Source organism: Melanotaenia boesemani, chromosome 22, assembly GCF_017639745.1.
Source record: "Melanotaenia boesemani isolate fMelBoe1 chromosome 22, fMelBoe1.pri, whole genome shotgun sequence".
NCBI classification, from domain to species: Eukaryota; Metazoa; Chordata; class Actinopteri; order Atheriniformes; family Melanotaeniidae; genus Melanotaenia; species Melanotaenia boesemani.
In genome coordinates this window covers 15,443,059-15,464,742 of record NC_055703.1, presented here as the reverse complement: position 1 = coordinate 15,464,742, position 21,684 = coordinate 15,443,059, and the positions used below count along the sequence as shown (strand labels likewise).

The 21,684-nt window shown below is 37.5% G+C and overlaps 1 protein-coding gene across 2 annotated transcripts in view; it reads right to left on the bottom strand.

Annotated features, from left to right (window-relative positions):
- Positions 1–1,570: 1,570 nt before the first annotated feature.
- The window catches only part of fig4a (FIG4 phosphoinositide 5-phosphatase a), a 46,363-nt gene continuing 26,249 nt past the window's right edge, over positions 1,571–21,684 (bottom strand). For both annotated transcript variants that reach the window (XM_041976146.1, XM_041976145.1), the window contains 7 exons: positions 19,750–19,808; positions 19,124–19,271; positions 18,920–19,003; positions 17,402–17,600; positions 11,274–11,362; positions 8,803–8,877; positions 1,571–2,693 (listed from right to left, as the gene is read on the bottom strand). In XM_041976146.1, coding sequence (XP_041832080.1) covers positions 2,516–2,693; positions 8,803–8,877; positions 11,274–11,362; positions 17,402–17,600; positions 18,920–19,003; positions 19,124–19,271; positions 19,750–19,808 — 832 coding nt within the window. In that variant the 3' untranslated portion in view covers positions 1,571–2,515. The remainder of the gene's footprint in view (positions 2,694–8,802; positions 8,878–11,273; positions 11,363–17,401; positions 17,601–18,919; positions 19,004–19,123; positions 19,272–19,749; positions 19,809–21,684) is intronic.

Below are 21,684 nucleotides of genomic sequence, written 5' to 3'. Positions count from 1 at the left end.
AGATACTGTAGTTCTGCTTGGTTGTGCTATGCTGCTGAGTTTTATATGGTCACTGAGCTTCCTGTATCTTTAATTCCTCTGGTTATTTTTTTAGCCTTGGGAAGCCATGATGCAGACATGCACATGTACACAGCCCTTGAGCCCAGACAGAGAATTCAGAGGTTAACAGGACATTTTATCATAACTAACATTCTGTTTAGCCAGTTCACAGATGTTTTCCTACATATGTGCCGGGGATAAGAGGTGTATTTGTTCTCTTTGCATCCAGTGCCTTATTTGGTGCCAGTATTTGAAGTATAAACAGAAAATATTCTACCTTTCTACATTCTACATAATATAGTTAACTCTTCACTATTTGATTAAAATCTACTTATTGTACAACTCCTACTGTATACCTTATAAAATTAAATAAAAAATACTTTAAAAATAACAGCAGGAAATTACAATATATTGTTACATAAAGTAGGTAAGGAAAACAAAACCATTGAGAATTTTTTTTAATCTAAAATATTTCTCTTTTCTAGACTTATCACTGTTTAACAGTGCATAAGACTTATAAGTTTAAACATCGCAGTAGAGAAGATGTTAGCCATCTTGACCAACTACTTTTTAGCCGACAAACACAAACTATGACACCCGTCTTACAGAGGCATCTTGACATAATTCATACAGCTCTACTGCTCTCATAACAAAAACAGTCAACAATACAGAAAGGAGCCTTCTGAGTCTGCTGAGAGGCTCTTCTCACTTAAGGTGAAATGTGTCCTTCCTAAATTCCCAATCATTTCCCAATATCTTAAATTCAATCTATAATAATTACAATTAAATTCCCAGTGCTAAGGGGTTTAAAAATATGGAAGAAATTTATTTTCTCCCCTTGACTTGGTTTTTTTATTCAACAGAAGTGATTTTAATTCAGCGCCACTGCCATTCTTCACCATATCACATGCTGAGCCAGCCCTCCTCTTGTTCTCCAGTCTGATACTCACGCGGCACTAATGCAGCGACCAGTGGTCAGTCAGAATGCCAACTGTACACATAAGAGTATCACAGGGGTGGCGGTCTTCATCACATTTCACATTTTCTGACACCTGTGGTTGAAGCTGACTACTTAAGTTGTGTGAAGGGTAAGAGAGAAAGTGTGAGGAAGAAGATAAGCATGGGTGAGAGGGGTGGGAGTTCTTAATGGATGAAAAGATGGGAGAGAAAAAGGAACTCACACAGAGGTGAGGGAAAGATGAACAGCTGCAGGAGCTGAATGAAAGGAGCAAGATTTCGTTTCTGCATGTGCAAAGTGAAGACGGGTAGAGCTCCGAGAAACACTACAGCAAAGTGCTAACAGGAATTTATTGGTTATTTATTTTTTATTATGTACCTTGTTTTTAGATAATTTGGACTGAGCACTTGGTGAATCTCTTTTAATTAGCTGTTCATAACTTATATATATTTATGTTTTTATGTCTTATGTTTTAAAAATGTGACAGATGATCTCTGCTGGAAACCAAATTGCCCTCTCAAGGGACAAATTAATAAAGCAAAGTGAAAGAAACAACAACTTTTCCACACAATGTTAATGAATGAAGGTTTAATTTAGCATTATGCACGATAATCAGTTGACATCTCATAAATATTCATACAAATAAAATTAAACTTTGTAGATTATAGTAATTTTATCATTTTTAAAAAATGGCAATAGACACTGACCTTGATAAGTCATAGCATAAAATTCAAATGTTGACATATTTACGTCCCAAAAAATGAAATGCTGTTTTCAAGTAATTAAAGATATAGAAAAAAAAAACAAGAACGCAGGCTGAAGTGTCACAAAAATCAAAAGGCAAAAAGAGTAAAAGGAAAATGTTTGCCATGGATGGTGAACAGCACTTTTTGAAGAGGGCTTTTTGTTAAAAATCATTCAAAGCCCATGCTTTTCTCAAGCTCCCTGCAAAGTTAAATGAAACATTATGTAACTGTACACACAGGATGGAGAGGCAGCCCATAAGTACCATTTCCAACTTCTAAGATTCAAAGCAGTTTACATGAATTCACATAACTGAAAATGACATAAGTAATATATCTTTAAAAAAACTGAAACTGACTGAAATTAAACAATGTGAAAAAAAAAACAAATAAAAAAGCACCATACAGGTAGCCTTTTCAGTCATGACTGCACCAATAAAAAAAATACTATAATAACTAAAATAATTAGAAATATATTAAACATAATCTCATTTGAAAAGAAACCTACCTCAAGTTTTCTCTTTTTTTAAATCCCAGTGTCACTTCTTTTTTTAAGTATCTCAATAAATAGAAGGGAGGAAAAAAAAAAACAAAAAAGATTTTTTTTTTTTTTTAATCCAACAAAAACCTTTCTTACTTTCATTTGGTTCCACCAAGAAAACTCTTCAAACTGAAACATTTCTGAGTCTTTAAGTTGGAATGTCATACTTAACAGTAGATGATGGTCTAGGCCTCTCCTATTGGTAACAGAGATCCACTTCCTGTTATTTGAGTCTCACATGTATCTGTTCTTGACATACTCCCTGTATATTAGCATGTCCTCTCTGCACAGCGCCCTCACTTGGCCCTGACCTGTCAGCACATGGCTCTCAAACACTTCTCGACTCTCTCTGTCCACCTGTGGAAGAGAAACGCTGTAGATGCTGTCCTCTGGGAAGCAGGACACGGGCTCTCTGCGAAGAAAGGGAAAAATACAAAGAAAAAATGGATGGAAATACATAAAAAAAAAAAAAAAAACTCTTAAGGCAACTCACGTGGCTTTGCAAGAACCAGTTTATTTTTCACATTATGGGAAATATTTCTATCTATATCTGCCACTTGACAATCAAAGACTGTAGTTAAAAATCTTTTTTCATCCAACCAACGGCTGTAAAACCCTGCTGCTGACAATGAGTCATTAAAAGAAGTGTTAATGGAAACAACATGAGGATGGCAGAGACGGGTGCTTTTACGGCAAAATTACTCATGATTTCTCAGAAACTAAACTCTAAAGCATGTCTCATCATCTTCAGAATGGATTAACAACAGCGTGCTTGTCAGGTCGTTCGCTCAGTCAGCCAGAACCAACAGCAGCTGGGGCTCCATTTGAGAAGCTGTTCAGGCACATGCCTCCTTCACTATTGGCTTTTAGAAGCTCTGCTAGATTGAAGAAGCTTTTAATTTGGAAAAAGAAAAAAAAAATCCTCAGTTTTTCAATGCAAATAACTCAGCTGGGAATCGAAGGCTTGGGGGTGAGAACAGACTGACAAAATGGTGAGAGGTGCATGTCTGCAGCACGTGGAAAATTAAAAAAAGTGCATAAAGAAACGCCGCCTGTTTTTATACTAATGTCACATGTCTGTTCAGTGTGAGTTCTGAGATGAGGAAGCACATTATATCTAATCAACAAATTATATTTTCTTCTTTCCAACCCATTTTAAACAATTACAATTAAACTAATTAAATTAACACGAGATGGGAATGTAGCTCAGCCCTGAGATCAGGCCATCAAGGAATAATCGGCTCAAAATACAAGAGCACTATGGAGAATATGCTCACGTTTTGATTTTAATATGAACTTGCAACACATTCTGTCTTCTTTTTATTGTGATGTAAACAAAGATAAAAAAAACAGAATGGGGAAAAAAATTAATAAAACATAGAAACTAGTCTCTCAGTTTTAGATGCATTAATCCTAATCACAGTTAAAGCTCCCATAACTGAAGGAGAAAGTACATCTCTTCACCTCAGTGATGCTTCTCAACAGAAATTTGCCACAGGATTCACATCCTTTCTGCTTTTTTTCCTCCACCATTTGAGTCAGCGTCCCTTATTCCTGATGGATCAATAAAGGAACGACACAGAGGGAGGTGACAGACTTAAGAGCCTCTGACTGGGACCACACATTTAGACAAAAAGCAACACGCCTGTGGACCTCACACAAGGATGGATGAACCAATGAAAACCCAGAGTGGAAATATAGAAGGACAACAGAAACATCAGCTTCACATAGCCATAAAAACGCAAGCTTTGACATAGACTATTAAGAAATGATTGTCAAAGAAAAACCTTCTTACACATGGTCTCCTCTTATACACTCTGTTAACTATGAATATCCTCTCCGCCTGCACACACACTGTAAGCTGTGAATTCACATGGCAACGTGCAGCACAGAAGGAAGAAAAAGCACTGCCACGTGAAATTATTTTTGTACTCCATTTGCTTATTTTTCATCTAAAGTTATATCCAAAGTGTTTGTATTTCAACCAAGTATGATGCACTCAACCAACCTTAAAAATACCTGCTTGCATGGATGTCTTTACAATGCAAATCACAACAGGACATTATTTCCAAACCTTTTGCTTAAATATCTCTTAAAGTAATATCTTAAGAAGACCAAGAGCAGAGTGAATGACTGCACATTCTTCTGCATCTTTCTTGAAGATAAAGTTAAAAACAGAACAGCACAAAAGCAACCTTTCCTAATATTTCATTCCTTGTTTTTGTTTTCACCTGATATTTACTTGTAAAAAATTGAACAAGTGAGACCTCAGAATGCTATTACAGATACATGTGAGCCATTTAAATCTATAAATGCACCTACACCACTGATCCTGTGTCCAGTATTTGGGATGCCCTTGAAATGACTTCATTCAATTCATTCATTCTTACTGACAGCCATGATTGACCTATCAGTGTCAAGAAAGGTGATAATCAGGGATCCTCAATGCTGGTCCTCAAGGGCTGGTGTCCAAACTCACTTGTGAGATGCTTTGCTTTGTGCCTTGATAGTACTTTCAAGAACGAATTGCCGTCACCAGCCTGTCACCAGACAGCAGTGTGAGCAGCTAATCATAAAGAGTAGCAATACTTCTGCTTGTTCAAGTAGCAATACTCTGTATACCACCACAAGCACAAGCAAGCAATACTGGCTTAAAGTTTATACTAGCCAACTAAATCAGGTATGAAACTCATTAAATGAATCAAATGAAATAACAAATACTTAATTAATCCCAGAGAGAAACAGCAATGTTATAGTAGTTTTATTTTTTTTTTTAACTAAAAACAATTAATTTATTTTCTATACTTCTTTGTCCAATTCAGGGTTGTGGGGATTCTGGGGCCTTTCCCAGCAATTAGCAGATGAGAGGCAGAGTACGCCCTGGACAGGTTGCCAGTCTATCACAGGGCCAACACAGAGAGACAGTCACACTTACTCATAGTGAGAATTTAGCATGACCAATTACTCTAACATGCATGTCTTTGGACAGCTCTAAAAAAAGCAATAATAATTGCTTTGTACTGGAGGGTGATGGCTACTGGCAGGAATCTCCGGTACCTCTCTGTCTTTCTTTGGATTTGACAAAGCCTCACACTAATCACAATCTGTTGTTTCTTCACTGTGTTGTGTAGATGATGTAAAGAATCATCCATTATTTTCTGGGCTTGTGCAGCATTCTTTTCTGGACAAACGAAAGAGTTATCCCCAGCACAGAACCAGCTTTTTTGATTAGTTTTTTCAGTCTCTGGCTCCGATGCTGCTGCCCTAACAGAGATGCAAAGGTGATTGCCCTTTCCACAGCAGACTAATAGAAAATATGTAACATCTTGGTGCAGACACTGAATGATCTCAGCTTCCTTAAGAAGTAGAGTCTGATCTGTCCCTTCCTGCTTCTGTATTGCATTTCCAGTCTAGTGTGTTGTTTAGGTGAACTCCAAGGTACTTGTATTTCTACTCTACCCCCACCTCTTCTCACAGGATGTAGACAGCGTTTTGTTAACTCCTGTTCTTCCTGAAGTCAACAATGTTTATCACTGATACACCCCACAACTGCCAAACTGGGAGGTGGCAGTAATCAGAGTATTTCTGCAGATGACAGGACTCAGAGTTGAATTGGAAGTCTGAGGTGTATAGTGTGAAGAGAGGTGGTGCGAGCACAGTCCCTTGCGGTGCTCCAGTGCTGCTGACCACCATCTCAGACTTACAACCTTTCAGTCTCAGAAACTGTGGTCTGTTTGTTAAGTAGTCATAAATCCAGTTGTTGGTGGAGGTATCCAACTGGAATTTATGGAGCTTCTCACATAATAGTTTATGGACATGATTTGTCCAGGTGAGAGTGGGCTCTTTAAAGGGAGGTAGATGATGGCATCTTCAACCCTGCAAACTGTAATGGGTCCTGAATGGTGATCACCTGCTTATTAAGGTGAGCCAGTAACAGTCTCTCAAAGACTTTCATGATGTGAGAGCAACTGGTCTGTAGTCATTTAATTCAGATGGTTGGGATTTTTTGGGCACTGGAACAAGGCAGGATCTTTCCCACAGCCCAGGAACTCTTTTTTAATGTGAACTGGCAAACTATTCCACAACTTTGGAGCAGCAACCGAAAAAGCTCTGTCACCCCTGGATTTGAGCCTAAAAGACAGGACCTTCAGAAGGAGCTGTGCAGAAGACGCATGCTGGTGCAGCAGCTCTAACAGATACAAGGGAGCTAAACTGCTCAAGGCTTTAAAAACATGTAATAAAGTTTTGTCCTAAAAAGTCCTAAAAAGACTATGATTGCAGTTTTCGCCTCATTTAAATGGAGAAAGTTTAATTCCATTCCCGCTTTCAAATCTCTCAAGCATATAAGCAGATTAGTAAGAGAATCTCTTTATGGTTTTAAAGGTACATAAATCTAAACATCATCTGCAAAGCAATGGTAGGCAATATTGTGCTTTTGAAATATAGACCCCAAAGGCAGCATATACAAAGTAGTGGACCCAAAATGGACCCTTGTGGGACCCCACAACTGAGAGGGGATACAGATGAGGAAATCTCCTCAAGATGAACACAGAAAGACCGACAAATAAGACGGGAACCAGTGCAGGACAGTGCCTCTGATAACAACACAGTGCTCCAAGCGTGTCAGGAAGATTTGGTGGTCAACTGTGTCAAATGCTGCAGTTAAGTCTAAAAGAACCAGGACTGCAGGACTTCCAGAATCAGCAGTTCAAAGAAGGTAATTAAAAATTCTTAAAAGTGCAGTGTTCAGTATTGTGGAGGAACTTAAAACCAATTCAGTTTCTCCAGTTATTTCTTCACCTGACTGAAGGAGACAGACGGGCAAGAAGTGGAGGCAGAGGAGGTCTCAGTGTCTTCTGATGTGGAGGGAGATGAGGCTGCATTAAGGTCCATGACTGAGCTGCAGGGTGACAGAGTGAAGGTGTGACGGGAAAACTGTGGGCTCGTGGAGGGTGTGTAGTCTGTTGGGCTGGAGGCAGGGGGTGCAAAATGTTGAACTTTGTTCTGAACTGAACCTATTGAAGAACATGTTTAGCTCATTAGCTCTGTCTAGACCTCCATTAGTCTGATCCCTCTTTACCTTGAAAACAGGGATTTGTTTCATTCCTGCCCATGTTGTTCTGTTGGCTCAATTCTAAGAAAACTGATATTCTTTTGAATAAGTTGTCTCACATTTGTACATTGACAGTGATGGTGATGATGCTGACATATTTCCCATTGATGTCTGTACCACTCTATGTACTCTGTTGTCTTTTGCTCTCTATTTTAGCGTGTTCTCTTTCTATGCAATTTATTTTATTTTCTTAAGTTTCCTTTGTTTTAAAATACCTTTTAATGTCTTTTTTGCACCTTTAAATGTTTTTATGTAAACCACTTTGTATTGTCTTGTACATGAATGAGGTATACAAAAAAACCTGCCATGCCTTTTAAACTCCAGCTAGCCTAACATGAGAAATACTTATTTAGTATAGAGCAGTTTGGTATAGTATAATGAGTCATTGTGTAGAACCTGATTGGCTGTTAGAGCCACCTAATTTGACTCAGGTGTGTTGGTGCAGGGATACATGGAAAACCTGCTGGATTGCGGCCCTCGTAGGACCGAATTGAGTAGCCCTGGTATAGAGTTAAATCTTTTTAAAAGGGCCTTCAGATCAAGTCCCCTAATAAATAACATTAAGAGCAAAACATTACGTAGTATCAGTGGAACTCAACATTTTCAAATGGTAGGAAACGTCTGGTGGTAGTCTTGGGACATTAGTGAAACCACTAGTGTCAGCAGGGAGCAACTTTGTGAGTTTTTACCGCTGCTATGTTTTTGTTTTTTTTTTTTGTTTTTTTTTTTAGGCATAGCGAGTATTGACCATATTTTTCATCATTTAATAATCATTTTGCCAAAAATTGATAGGAAATGTTTGACAATGGATTTGCAAACCACTGTTTGTGTTGAATATTTGTGTAATACTGTGATAAAAGGTGAAGTAATACGTCTGCATTAATTAAAACAGAAATACTGACAACTAAACATAGGGCGCAAAAATGGCAGAAATCTTAAATGCAGAATATTGAAAAAGAGAAAATTAAAAAATATTGTGTATTAAAGAGGCATCTGAAGTACTTTCTTTTTGTATATGTTTACAATAGTTATTTTCTATGCCTGTATGTTGTCATCCATGAGGTTTTACAACTGGTTAAAGAAAAAAAAACAAAACAAAACACCCGTCTGTGTCTAGCTGGGTCATCGTAGAAGTGTGCAGGAGGATAAAGGCTGGAAAGAGTGGGAAATAGAGTGGATTAAAAAGAAAAAAAAAGTATGGCTAGACACAAGACATAAAGATTAGACAGCGCACAGCTAGAAGCCTTGCAGGAAACCACTTAGCGCCATTCTGGTCCCATAGCAATTTAAAAAAATATGTTGAGTGGTATTTCAAGGGGTCAGATTACGACCAAATACCAGTATCAAAATTCTTAGCATTACATGTGAGTTTGGGTACTTCTACATTAATATCACATGTTTTACTCACAAACAAATGATGTTTTCCATGTTTATGCGTTCAGTTCTCTCCACTCTGTGCTGATTCTCCCCAAGATGTGCAAACCTGTAGAAAGAAGAAAAAGCACAGAAACTGAACAACACCAATAGAAAACTAATAAGGAGACTAGAGAACTCATCGGCTTCATATTGTCTTCTTTGCTGAACATCTCTGTTGAGATCTCTAATTGTTCAGAACTCATCATCATGTAACAAATTTCCCCCTGTGGGCACTTTTTCTCTCTCAAAGACAAACTAATGTGCAACAGTTAAAAGTTCCCTTCAGGTTCTTGCTCATGATTTCTAATATTAAGGCAGTGATTTTCACAGCTTTGGCTGTAGCTAGCATCTTTGGAGACCTTGCAAGTTCCAGCTTCAATAATGAATGCAATTTCATTCTTATTATATGCCACTACAGGAGGATATGAACAACATTCTTCATAGCAATTTGGAAGTTAATTTGCTGGCTTAAATGACTTCTGTGCCTGCTATCAAGCCCAGATAAGATACAAACAAAGGCGCTGAAGGTATTGGCAAAAAATAGTTGCTTTTTTTTTAACTTATTAGTCACAAGCAATCATCACAACAAGAGTCACGAAGGGGGATCCCATATCATATCACTTGAATATTTTGTAATCATTCTAAAAGCTGCTTTCAGTACATTTTGATTACATTGGCTTTCCTATTAAACATCTAAAAGCAATCTCTTTATTCATATACACATGTATATCATTTTTGTAATGTGTTGATGGTAGTTCATGTCTATCAGATTCCATTTTTTTAAAGTCATCTCTTCTCTTCTACAGAAATAACACTGAATATCATTCCTGAATTTATATATACTGACTTTTTACTGCCACTTAAACTTTTGAATAGTTGCAAAAAAGCCTTTAAAAAACTGTTTTCCAGAGCTGAATGAGAGTCATGCCCATGTCTGACTTTTCTTGCTATTTTCCAAAATCATAAGAACATTCACACCCACTTCATACCAGGTTAATCAGCTTTGCAGAACTTATAAAAAGAAGACTGCATTGGTTTGATCTTATATAATACAGAAATAAAATATGTGCACATAAGAAAAACAAAAATAGAGCATCCACAGCCAAACGTCCATGAAAAGTATATGCATGAAATAATTTGGGTATAAATTAAGTAGCAGTTATGTGTGTTATTACAAACATTCTTCTCACTGGGATTATGTAGATTATCTTTAAAGTAGTGGCCAAGAAGGCTAATCATGATTGTGTTATATGTGAAATATTTATTTTGAGTGAAATGTTCACTTTTTAACAAATATACAGGAATTTCAGAGAACACTGGTATTTGTTGGGCCTTCTTTTTGCTTTGGTAACAGCAACATTCAAGCTGCTTGGTCTCCAAAAGTGTTTTCAAATCTGAAAATGTTGGCTTTCTCAGTCATTATATTTTCTTATAAATGTTTTGTGGGGTAGATGTCAGAGCTAACTAAAGGGGAAAGTCCACAGCCATCAATTCTCACAGGTCTTCTTTGATCATAAAGTAGTTCTAGCAAACCCTTGAGATGTGTGTAAATAATCACTTATTAATCAAGTGTAATATAAATTTTTTTATTTACATATAAATGGCAAATGTGTCTAAGAAATACCCATATGGTGATGACTACAGCAGTTATTCTCTCTGGGTTAAAAAAAGCAGTGACTGAGAACACAAAATAAGGCTATTAAAGCTCTATCAAAAGCATCGTACTGTATCAAACATTCTGTTTGCCTCTAAAGAACAGATAGTTATGTTCCGTTTCCAGAGTGTGTGGATGTCTATTCATCGCCATTACTGGAAGCAATAGGGGAGAAAGGACAAAATGAAATAGAGAGGCCATGCAGAAAAGGGAATTGGTAGACAAAAGTGGACAAAGAGTAGTGAGGTCAGAAATGTAATGTACACAGTGGGATCCAGTCGATAATGTCCCTTTCTCCAAGTATGGCCTGCATCACTCAGGGAGGGTGGCTGAAACTGACTGCTTGTTCTGCACCTCTCTGTCTTTGTACATTGACTCCAACAATGAAACATCTACTTCTCACAGAAGAAGAATGGGACTCTTCCATTTACACATTTATAAAAACGTGACAATTAAAAAAAAAAAAAAAAAAGAAAACCTGACTGATGACAGCTCCGACTGAAAGGTAGAAGACTATTGGGTTGTGTTTGTTTTTACTATTTTCATTAATTCTTTATTCTTCATCAGCTCAGGGTGCACTTTGTTATGAAGAAATATGGTGTGGAATACTGTATAATGTTTTTATTGTAAATTTTCCACAATCAGCACAACCTTCATGGGCATTAAATCACAGATTTTTAGATTAGCAGCTTTAACTCTCCTTCAGGATCCACGACAGCCCATGTAAGTAATTAATGCAACTACATACAAGTAGCTCTATAGTGTTAATATTTTTAAAGGCTTACACGTGTTGGGTTTGTGTTGGTTACCTTTTATAAGTAAGCAGGTCTTCCTCAACCGGGAACTCAGCCAGATTGAGTCCGTATGGCTCCTTAACTGTTTGCGTCAGTTGTATCTCCTGAGGAGATGAGAAAATCTGTTAGATGTCAATTTAAATGAGACCGAAACACATTAAAAGGTTTACTTGCCAGTTAGACTATGACTTCTAAAATAAGGGAACAAAGATGCCCGAGGAGGCTGAATTCAGTATGTACATTCATAAAAACAAAGTCATCAGGTTCAGTTGCTTCTCCACAACTGATTCAGTAATTAGGGTTTCCCAAGGAGTGTAATCTAAGCAACTTTGACAGTAATTTGGTTGTTGGTGTCTGATGACGTGGTTTTATGTTCTTTCATGTTCAGGGCCAGTGGCCTCCTGGGGTTCTCGTACACAGTGTCCACAGTTTGTGGAGATATATTAATCGTTATAAGCAGCAGATCAAATTAAAAAGGTCAGAGTGGTTGAAGCTGACAGACCAGAGAGGCAAAAGGGCATCAAGTTCACACAGTGCCAATGGACTAAAACTAAAACAAAGGTTAGATTAGCACCAAGAAATAACAGGAAGCTGCTTTCATTTAGAGACCATGATGAAAAGATCATATTTAGAAAAACATTGAAGCCATTTAAAAATGTTAAAGTCGAAGCACATCTTAGCAAAAACAAAAGCACCCAAGGGCCCTTGATATTGTGGATGTGCTCTGAGGGCCCAGATAAAGAAACACCCTCTTACACAGCATTTGAAAACAAAGACCTTAATTGATGAACAAGACTTAGTGAGGAATAATCACAATGAGATTTAAATTATAATAAAGTACAATGCATCACATTTATACAAAGTAAATAAATAAGAAGAACAAAATTTTATATCCTCAAGTAGACATGCTATGATTAAATTTTCAGGTAGCTACAAAACAACTTAACGACATTAAAGGAGTATTATTCAATCATTTTAAAGCAGAATTCGTCATGAACCTTTAATTATTTAGGGTAATTCTGGAATTTTAAAATCTCTTTTTAATTGTTAGCTTTAGTGTAGTGTTCTATATAAGAACCCCCCCCCCCCCCCCCCCCCTTTATCCATTTATTTTTGTGGAGTATAAGGCAGAGATATCCAGGGTTCTACAATGCTGAGTTGTTGTGGTTTGCTGTGGTCCTTCATCATTTCCAGCTTTAATAGCCGATTCAATGGTGCTCCATTGGATATTCAAAGTTTACTTCTTTTTTTTTTTTTTTTTTTTTTTTTTTGTAGTAACCCAATCCTAATCTGTAATTTTCCAGAACTGACTTGGGGCCTGTAGAAAGAAGCAGGATAAGTGGCTTGGTGAGGTATGCTCAGGTTCAGCAACTCCTTCACTTCTCACTGAGGTGTGTCACCATGGATACCTCTGCATGAAACCTAACATATATCTACCTATAAGATTTTATATATAAGATTTTCCTTCTTTCTGCTCCTTGTCATTCTTGTATTTTGATTATCTTTATTTTTCCTTGATTTTTCTGTAAAATGAAAATGTAAATGAAGTTTTTAGAATCTTCAGCGGAATTTGACAAAAAGAAACGGATCCTTCTCAAAGTCACTTCAGATTTCTTGGTCCGTTGGTCTGTGTGGAAGTTTATTCTCTACCTATAAACTCAGACACAATCAGCTGTTATGTAACAGCACATACAGGAGTGGCCATGATGCTTTTTTCTGACAGCACAGAAACATGCTCGGTATGACGCTTTTAACTATCAACGTATCTGTATTGATCTGAGCTGCAGGGAGGGGAGAATGAATCAGGGTGTTACAGGAGAGAAACAGCAGCTGTGAACACATAACATAATTACAAAAGTACACAAATCCTCATACAAACCAAGATTACGTTGGAACACACGCTCTTATATAAACACTTCCATACAGTATACAAAACCTGGATTTTCACATACACCCGCATACACAGCAGATCCATACAAACACACATACACCCATACTGAGGGGATACACTAAATGAGCATGTGTGACTTCATGGCAAACACAGTAATGATCTGATGTTTAAATATTTCAGCAGTTTTGTATCGTACTGGAACCTAATCCATTTTCAGGGACAGGCCCGCAGGCAGCGACACGAGATATGTGCGCCCAGCACGTGAGCTCGATGTCCAATCTGAAATACATATATTCATTACTGGCTCATTGCTCAAGGCCCTGACTACACAGAAAAAAATGCAGGACAATACATCATAAATCAGAAGGGGGGAAAAGGATTGATGGAGAGAAAGGGTGCCTTCTTTTCTTACCCTGAAGATCAAAACAGTTCTGCTGTAAATGTTCCAGCACACACTCTTGCCTCAATTAATAAAAACAAAGTTTGCATAAGAACATGTGTGGATGTAGTTCTGCTCACTTACTTTCTGCACTGGCATGGATTCAAGTTGTAAAATTGAGACACATTTCATGATGTTTGAAAATCATCTTGAAGTATATATTAAATTCAATTATGCACACACACTAAATGTGATTAAATAAGTGCTTATTTTGCTGAAAAAAAATAATTATATTAACAAATAAATGGTCACATCACACGTTTTCACTCCTCACCTATCATTTAGTTTACAGGCAACCACCACAGCTGGAAGTCTTCTTGGAAATGATCTGTCATGCTTGGCACATTTTTCCCATGGATGTGGGAAAATACATATTAGTCGAATCAGATCAGAGCAGATCTTCTCATGTTTTCTTTTAATCAAATTCCTCATACGCTGACTTGTGTCTTTCGAGGAAGAAACACTTGTGTCTGGTACTATTTAACACACAAGGTTGTCCTTCTGTCAGTAGCTTTATAGCAGAGTCAACAGACAAGAAAAAAATTAAAACTGTGCCAGCAGTCCTTATCTTAAACTTTAAAAATGAATGGAGGTGAATCACAGCTATTATCATATAAATAGGACAGAGAGGGTCACCCCACCCTTGTTCATGTCATTGGTTGCATTATGGCCATCGTAATGCCTGTAACCGTAGAAACAGTATGGCTGTTGTTATCAACAGTTTACATATAAGTGCAAGCTCCTCATACATGATGAAAGGTATTCTTATAAACTGAGCAATTTGAAGAGGATGCTGTTCTCTGGTGCATGTGATCCATCCTGTTGACACACTAACCTTCTACCTGTGCTGATTGACGTGCTCTGTGTTCCTGCCATCATAAGAAATCTGGGTCAATGAGGGATGTAAACGTGCAGCTAATCCACCTGGGGCGTGAAACAGATACTGATATAGATGACCGTTTTTGACAATTTGTCACACCTACCATGCACACACACACACCACATGGTGAACTACAAAATGAGAGGTCAAAAAGCAGCTGTAAGAAATTAATGTTGTGCTAAAAGATGGATTTAATCATTTAATATAAATGTTTAAAATATAAGAGAAAAGAGTGTTAAAAGCATATAAATCCATCTCAGCAAGCTTTAATGTTTATCTGCAGAGCAAACACTGCCACCAGGTACTTGTTGCCATTGCATGTCAGTCTGACATGGCTTCTGTCATGTATTGCCTTGACCATATTTCAGTTTTATTAAGTTTTTAGTTGCAAAATCTGAAGTCATCAATACTGACAAAAGGTAAGTAAAATGAAAATATTATTTGAATAACAAGACAAACATTTCAGGCAAATGGATCTCTAAAATTTCTTTCCATCAATCATTATTTCAGAAACCATCAAAGACCTCAACATCAACCTCAGTATAGAGAAAGAAAAAAAAAAGAGATTTAATGAGCCATCAAAAAATGACAGCAAGCCAGACACTTGCAGGTGACCACATATCACCTGATGTCCTAAAAGGAGACAAAATCCCACAGCACATGCCCCACATACTTAATGGGTCACACTCCTTAATGATACCTGGGCTTTGGAGGAAGAAACAATAGAACCCAGAACAAAGTATGATGCACCGCTTTAGAGAGAAATGGTCTGCATTAAAGACTCTAGATAAGATCGTTTTATATATGTTCGCTGCAAAAATGTTTTCACAATAAGATATATTAAACAATGTACATTAAATGTACATCTGTTCAAGTTGTCAATACTCAAAACAAAAATATTCAAACAAAAGGACTACAGCAATCCTCATGAACAAGGTTTTTATTGACTGAATCATCTTTTGTCCTGAAATAATAACTATATATATTTATTATGTATTAAATCTTGATCACACCAAACACACTCTTCTATTCTCCTTTTTACTTCATTTTGACAGACATGTTGGTATCAAAACTGAGAGCTAAAGGGAGTCCTAAGCATAACCAAATAATATTTTGGTTGCTTACCAGTCAAGCTGAATTTGACCATGTGAACACTGAAGGGTTTTAATAGAAGGTTTTTAGTGCACAGTAAATGATGGTGCAGGTACATATGACAGAAAAGAATGAGCCAATGATGCTAAATGATGCTGCTGAAGAACTAAAAATTCCTAAATGTGCATACTTAACATACATCTTTAACACAGCAGCAGAAATAATTTATATGATCATGAGTTTCAAATTGAGCAGCCAATTTACAGCAGTAACTTGCAAGAGAGATCACATTTCTCCAGTTTTAACTTCTCTTTAAATCTAGGATAGAATTTAAAATTCTTCTTCTCACATATCAAGCTCTTCATGACCAGGCTCTATTATATATATCAAAGATCTCATAGTTCCATATATTCCCAACAGCTCTCAGACAGCAGGTTTACTTGGGAGGCAGAGCCTTCGACTATCAGCCCCTCTCTTATGGAACCAGCTCCCAGTTTGTGTTCAGGAGGCGGATACCCTCTCTAAATTTAAGATTAGGCTTAAAACCTTACTTTTGGAAAAGCTTATACTGTAGCTAATGATGGTTAGCCATCTCTAAGTTATGCTACCATTGGTTTAGACTGCTGAGGGATGTCCCATGATGCACTGAGAACTTCCTTCCCTTTTCATCTCTGATCTTTATTTTCCATGTATAAACTTATTACCTGTCCTCTCCGCCCCAACTAGTAGAAGCAGATGACCATCCTGCCTGAAGTAGGTTTTGTCTGGAGGTTTTCTTTCCTGTTAAAAGGGAGTTATTTATTTTGCTTTCTTTCCACTGTCGCCTGCTTCCTTGTGCGTGCTCAGTGTGGGGGATTGAATCAAAGTCAAGATTCAATTCAAACTGTTCATTTCCTTAGCTAGGCTATTATTTTGTTTTTTTATGAATGGGTTTGTATGAATGCTGAATGGATGAAAATGAATTTGGTCAAATTGATTTGTCTGTAAATACACAGTCCTGCAGTGGATCCTGTGACCCCACAGTGTACCAAACTCAACAGTTTTGGTGGCAATAACATCATTTTGCACACTTTGAGTCACACAGGAATACATGTAGCGCTGGTTTCAGAGCAGATATGTTTGCAGTGACTATACAAAATGGCTTGTATTACAGTACTAATCCAGAATGGCTGAACACAAGCATCAAATGCATAACTTTAAAAATGTTCTGAACAAAATAAAGCCCTCAGTTGAAGGTTTATTAAATTAAGAATCCAAAAATCATCAGGATATGTGCAGTATTAAAGGTTCTGCATTTTTTCCTTAAATACAGTTCAATTTAACACTAGAAAGATAAAGAGCATAATAGAAAAACAACAAACACAAAACAGTTGGACATCAAAGAGACCAATTAAAGCAAAGGCTCGACTTCTGTCTGACACAAACAGAAACAGAGAACTAATTTCTTGTAGGAGACTCAGGGGAGGTGAGCGGGAGGAAATACAATAAGGGTGAATTACTCCAATCAAAGGCAAAATGCCTTTAAGGATACAAGTTATTGCACCAGCTTTAACTAAGACGACATTTCCTGAAGGTTTAAAAAACAACACTAGTTATCTTTGCATTATTAGAAGTTTTTATTTAGATGGAAAAAAAGGATTCATATTAAAAATTAGACCCAAAGGGTTACACAGTTTCCAGGGGCTGCTTGCTTACTTTACGTTTACCTCTCACTTCCATGTAGAAGTGTTTCAACCTGATTTCAATGGGTATCAAGTTGATCGTTGCAATAAGAATGTGTTTACCCGATGGGTCTTTCAGCATATGACCCTATTTCATCAGGCAACATTGTGGATTCATACCTCCTGTGTGCGACTGCTTTCCCCAGAATCTGCCAACAGTTTGATGGGGGTGGAGCGCTGGGACACGGGTCCATCATCGTCCCGGTCCTCCTCTGAATCGTCCTCTGATGTACTAGAAATGGCCTCCTCACTAGGGGGAGGAGGTGCACTGGCTGCAGTCTTCCTTTGGAGAATCGCTTCCTCCTTGCTGCTCTTGTTGCTGCAAATATGCACACAAACAAACACACATAAGCACAAACTCATAAAATTAAACATAGTATAACTAATCTTTCCTCAGGCACCAACACGTTATGACTCATGGCAGTAAAGGTAACATTACTTCCACAATTACTCAGTTGAAGAAATCTAAACCTCCACCTGCTGACTTTGTCCAGCAATTGGAAATTTCAGACTCATAATCCCTCTACAGAGGATGTATATCTTGAGGAAATGTAACCCTTTTGAAGCTCGGTATTCTCTGTCCTTTGCAAGAAAAACCTGTGTGAATCAGTCACTTAAAGATCAGTCAACCAAAAAACCAAAAGAAGATGGTTTTCACTGCAGCGCTTCTAACTTATGATAGGAGACATTACCACTAAAAATAAGCTGTTTGTGCAGGTTAGTTTTTCAGGTTAAGTTTAATCTGGTGGTGTTAGAGTTTAAAAATAACTAGAACCATATCTGACAAATAAAGCTCATCTCAGCTGCTTAGCATCTTCATATAGGCTCCAGGTTATCATAAAATAACATAAGATATAGAACAGCAAATCAAAAACCAAGCCCACGAGTTTGGGTCTCAGTCAGATAAAAAATGTTGTAGAGCAGTGGTTTAAAAATTTGCTTCCTGTACCAAACCCTTCCTGATGCTAGGCCCAGACAAAAAAACACATACCATGCGCGCACACAGGCAAAGAATGATCCCACATTAATTATAACCACAATAACTTGCAGTTATGTTGGATGTGGAGCCATTTCACAACCAAAGTAATCCCACATGACTTTGCATGGGTCTGATGTAGAGCGATCTCAAGCTGTCAAAGAAGAGTGAACTTAAGGAAGAGTCATTTGTCTGCATTCAGAGGAATGAAATCGTCATCAGTGTGAAAGAAATAAATAAAAAAGCAGGTTTTCCAGCCAGAAGCTCATTGACTTATATTTTAGATAAAATATGTTGATTTTTAAATAACTTCAGAGTACCACTACAGGTTGTAATTTTGTGCTGAATAACATGGAGGGAATCAGAAGCCATCAGCTGGTGAACTAATCTTGGGTTGTTTTTTTGTTGGGGGGGTGGGGGGGGGGGGTTGTGTGTTAACTTTAATTTAAAAAAAAATACATGGGTACACAAACAACTCATCAGTTGGTTCTCTTCACAAAAACAGAGAAAAGGACAGAGCGTTATTTTTGGTAACCTGAGAACACAGTGACTAATGAAGCTCTGTGTATAAGGGCACAGTGACACGGGATTTATTACACACTCACAACAAAAATACAAAACAATAACATCCCATGTGCTGCAAGACAGTTAGAGGCACTCACCCCAGGACTGATTTTCCTGTTTCCTCTGGCTTGCGAACTGTGAATGGACTAGGATCCACTCCCACTGACTTTGGCATAAATTCCCTTTATGAGCACAAAAAGTGTTTATTAGTCAACGTCTTCCTGTACTATGGCAATACAGTTGCATAAAGCAGAATCTATATGAATGTACAATGGCTGTGGGTTTGTTGTGCATGTATCTACCTTACAGAGTTGGTCATTGCAATGCAGAAAGTGTCATCAAAAGATGTGAGCTCGTAAGGTTTGAAGAATTCTGTGTAGATGTCAATGCTTTCATCGAAGCGGTTCACCCTCTTCACTTTGACCTTCTTCATTGTGTCCTCACATGCAACTGCATCCAAATGAGAGCACACAAGCAGAACCATACACGCTCAAAACCAAACTTTATCCCAAATGTTTAAAATATACGTCAGGCAGTATGTAAAACATGTCTCATGATAGCTCTGTAACCCGTCATTGGTGTGACATAAATGATTAAGATAAATTAATGAGAGATAGCTTTTTACTGTATTTTCAGATTTAAAATGGCCACTGCAGAAACTCTAATCTCCTGTGCTATTTATTTTTAAACAAAAATTCCCAATATCCCTTTTCTGGGTTGATGATGGCCAAAAAAAGAAAGAAAAAAAAAAGCCAGATTGGGAGAAAACACTGTGAAACCAACTGCTGCTTGGTCATTACCATGACCAGCATTTAAAAAAGCAGCACTTACCCTTACCTCAACTCTTCTTCTAATTAAAACCGAATGAGTGGAGAATAATAACTTTGATTAAACTGATCTGTTGTAGAAATGGATGTGTTGAAGATACCTTCATCATAAGGAACAGGTAGGTAGGCTAGGATTCCCTCTGTCCACCACAGTGTGTAGCTGGAGACAAACAAGATATCCAAATGCATTACACCGCATCCAAAAGAACAGTCTGCTTAGTCTCATCTGGAGCTTCACATAACCTAGATTTGAAAATTGACTTCCCTGGACCACCTACTGTACACCTGAACACATCAGAGTCTTATTCAATGCGATCCATTTGAATGAAAGGCCTTGCTTGATGTGCTTGTGTTTGTGACCATAACTGCAATGTGTGCCTGCCAAATTGAATTTAACTCCTGCCATGCTAATTTCACAGAATAATGACTGATGTACCTGGCCCCATTATGGCTGCATAAACAAGTGGCCCATGAAAGAAAACTGGGTCTACTTTATGTAAGCTTGAAGACAACAAAAAGACAGAAACCTGAATACGCTTTATTACCACATGCACATGAATAAGCACTTAACAATTCTAGGTCAAAACTTGAAAATAAATACAAATCCCAATATGAAATAAAAAATGCAAAGATTCACACATGATTAATAGAAAGAATTGTGTCTATTTGTTGTTTACAAAAAAATATATGTTCATTTTGAGATGAACACCAAAAGTATGTTTTAAAATAAACTGGGACAGGGGCTTGTTTACACCTGTGTTACATCAGCTTTTCTTTAAAAACACTCAAGAGACTAATTGTTGCTGTTTTGTGATGTTTCCTTGATACAGAATTAAAGATGCTGAAAAATTAAGAGCCTCCCTTTTTATAAAGCCCCACATATTTAATGAGAACACATCAGTCTCCAGCTCACATGATGTAACTTATGTCAGTTTGAAAAGTGGAATTTAAATTTTGACGATTCAAACCAGTTTTTCCTACTTAGCTTCATTAACCAACATTAGCTTACTATGTACAGCCTCCTGGATCTCTGATGATAGCAGCCACTTATAAAAGGTTTTCAGCGTTTTCCATGCTGAGATATCTCAGGACTTTTTATTCTTAAAATTATATCTTTCACTGCAGATGGCTGAAATATCAAAATTCTAAACAATCTAATCTCAAGAAATGAAAAAGGCCTCATTTTTATTCTGAAATAGAGACTCAAACAAAAGTTATCCCTACCAATATTCACTTATATACCATTGGTATCTGGAAAGGGCTCAGAGTAGAGGTGTTTCCTGTTTCTTCCTTCGCTGCATGGAAACTGGGCAGTGTGTGTAACCACTAACCAAAAGAAATATAAAAGGACTATTAAAATGTTGGAACTGTTTTATCTCCTCTTCCTCCTCTACTCTCTGCTTCCGTCAAACAGCTTTGTCTGGTTGACCCGTGCTTCATGCTAGCACTGGCACAGGGTGCAGAAAGGAGCAGCAACCTGTCACATTAAATCCATAACTTGTATGTTTTGTTTTCTCTGATTTGCATCCTTGTTTTGCTACCAGCATAGCCTTACTCTTACTTCCATTTAGCAGCAAAAATGTGTGTTTTGGTCATATCCTGAACATAAATAAACTGAGTTTGAGTTTGTGCACTCATCTCACAGTGTGTTTTATTAAATGTTTTCTTCAGATTACTGAAGACTTTAAAACATTGGTTTGCTTGTTTTCATCCTTTTTTCTTGTACTTCGCAGTGCAGAGCCATCGTACGGCCCTCAAACCACAGTCATTGCAGCTCCATTATGAGGCACGTGAGCCACGAAGCTTGTCTTGGGACTGCTACACATATAACTAAACCTTGAGGCCAAAGCTCTGTGATCCTTGTCAGGCTGAAGTGGATGCTTGACTGAACCCAATTGGACTGACCACAAAAAGCAATAAAAATCCACCCACACACTCATGTGAACAACCTCAGCATTCATTAGAGAATTGTACAGCCTGGACTTGGAGAGAGAGAGAAAAAGAAACTGAGAGGAACCTTTTCAGAAATAGCAGGG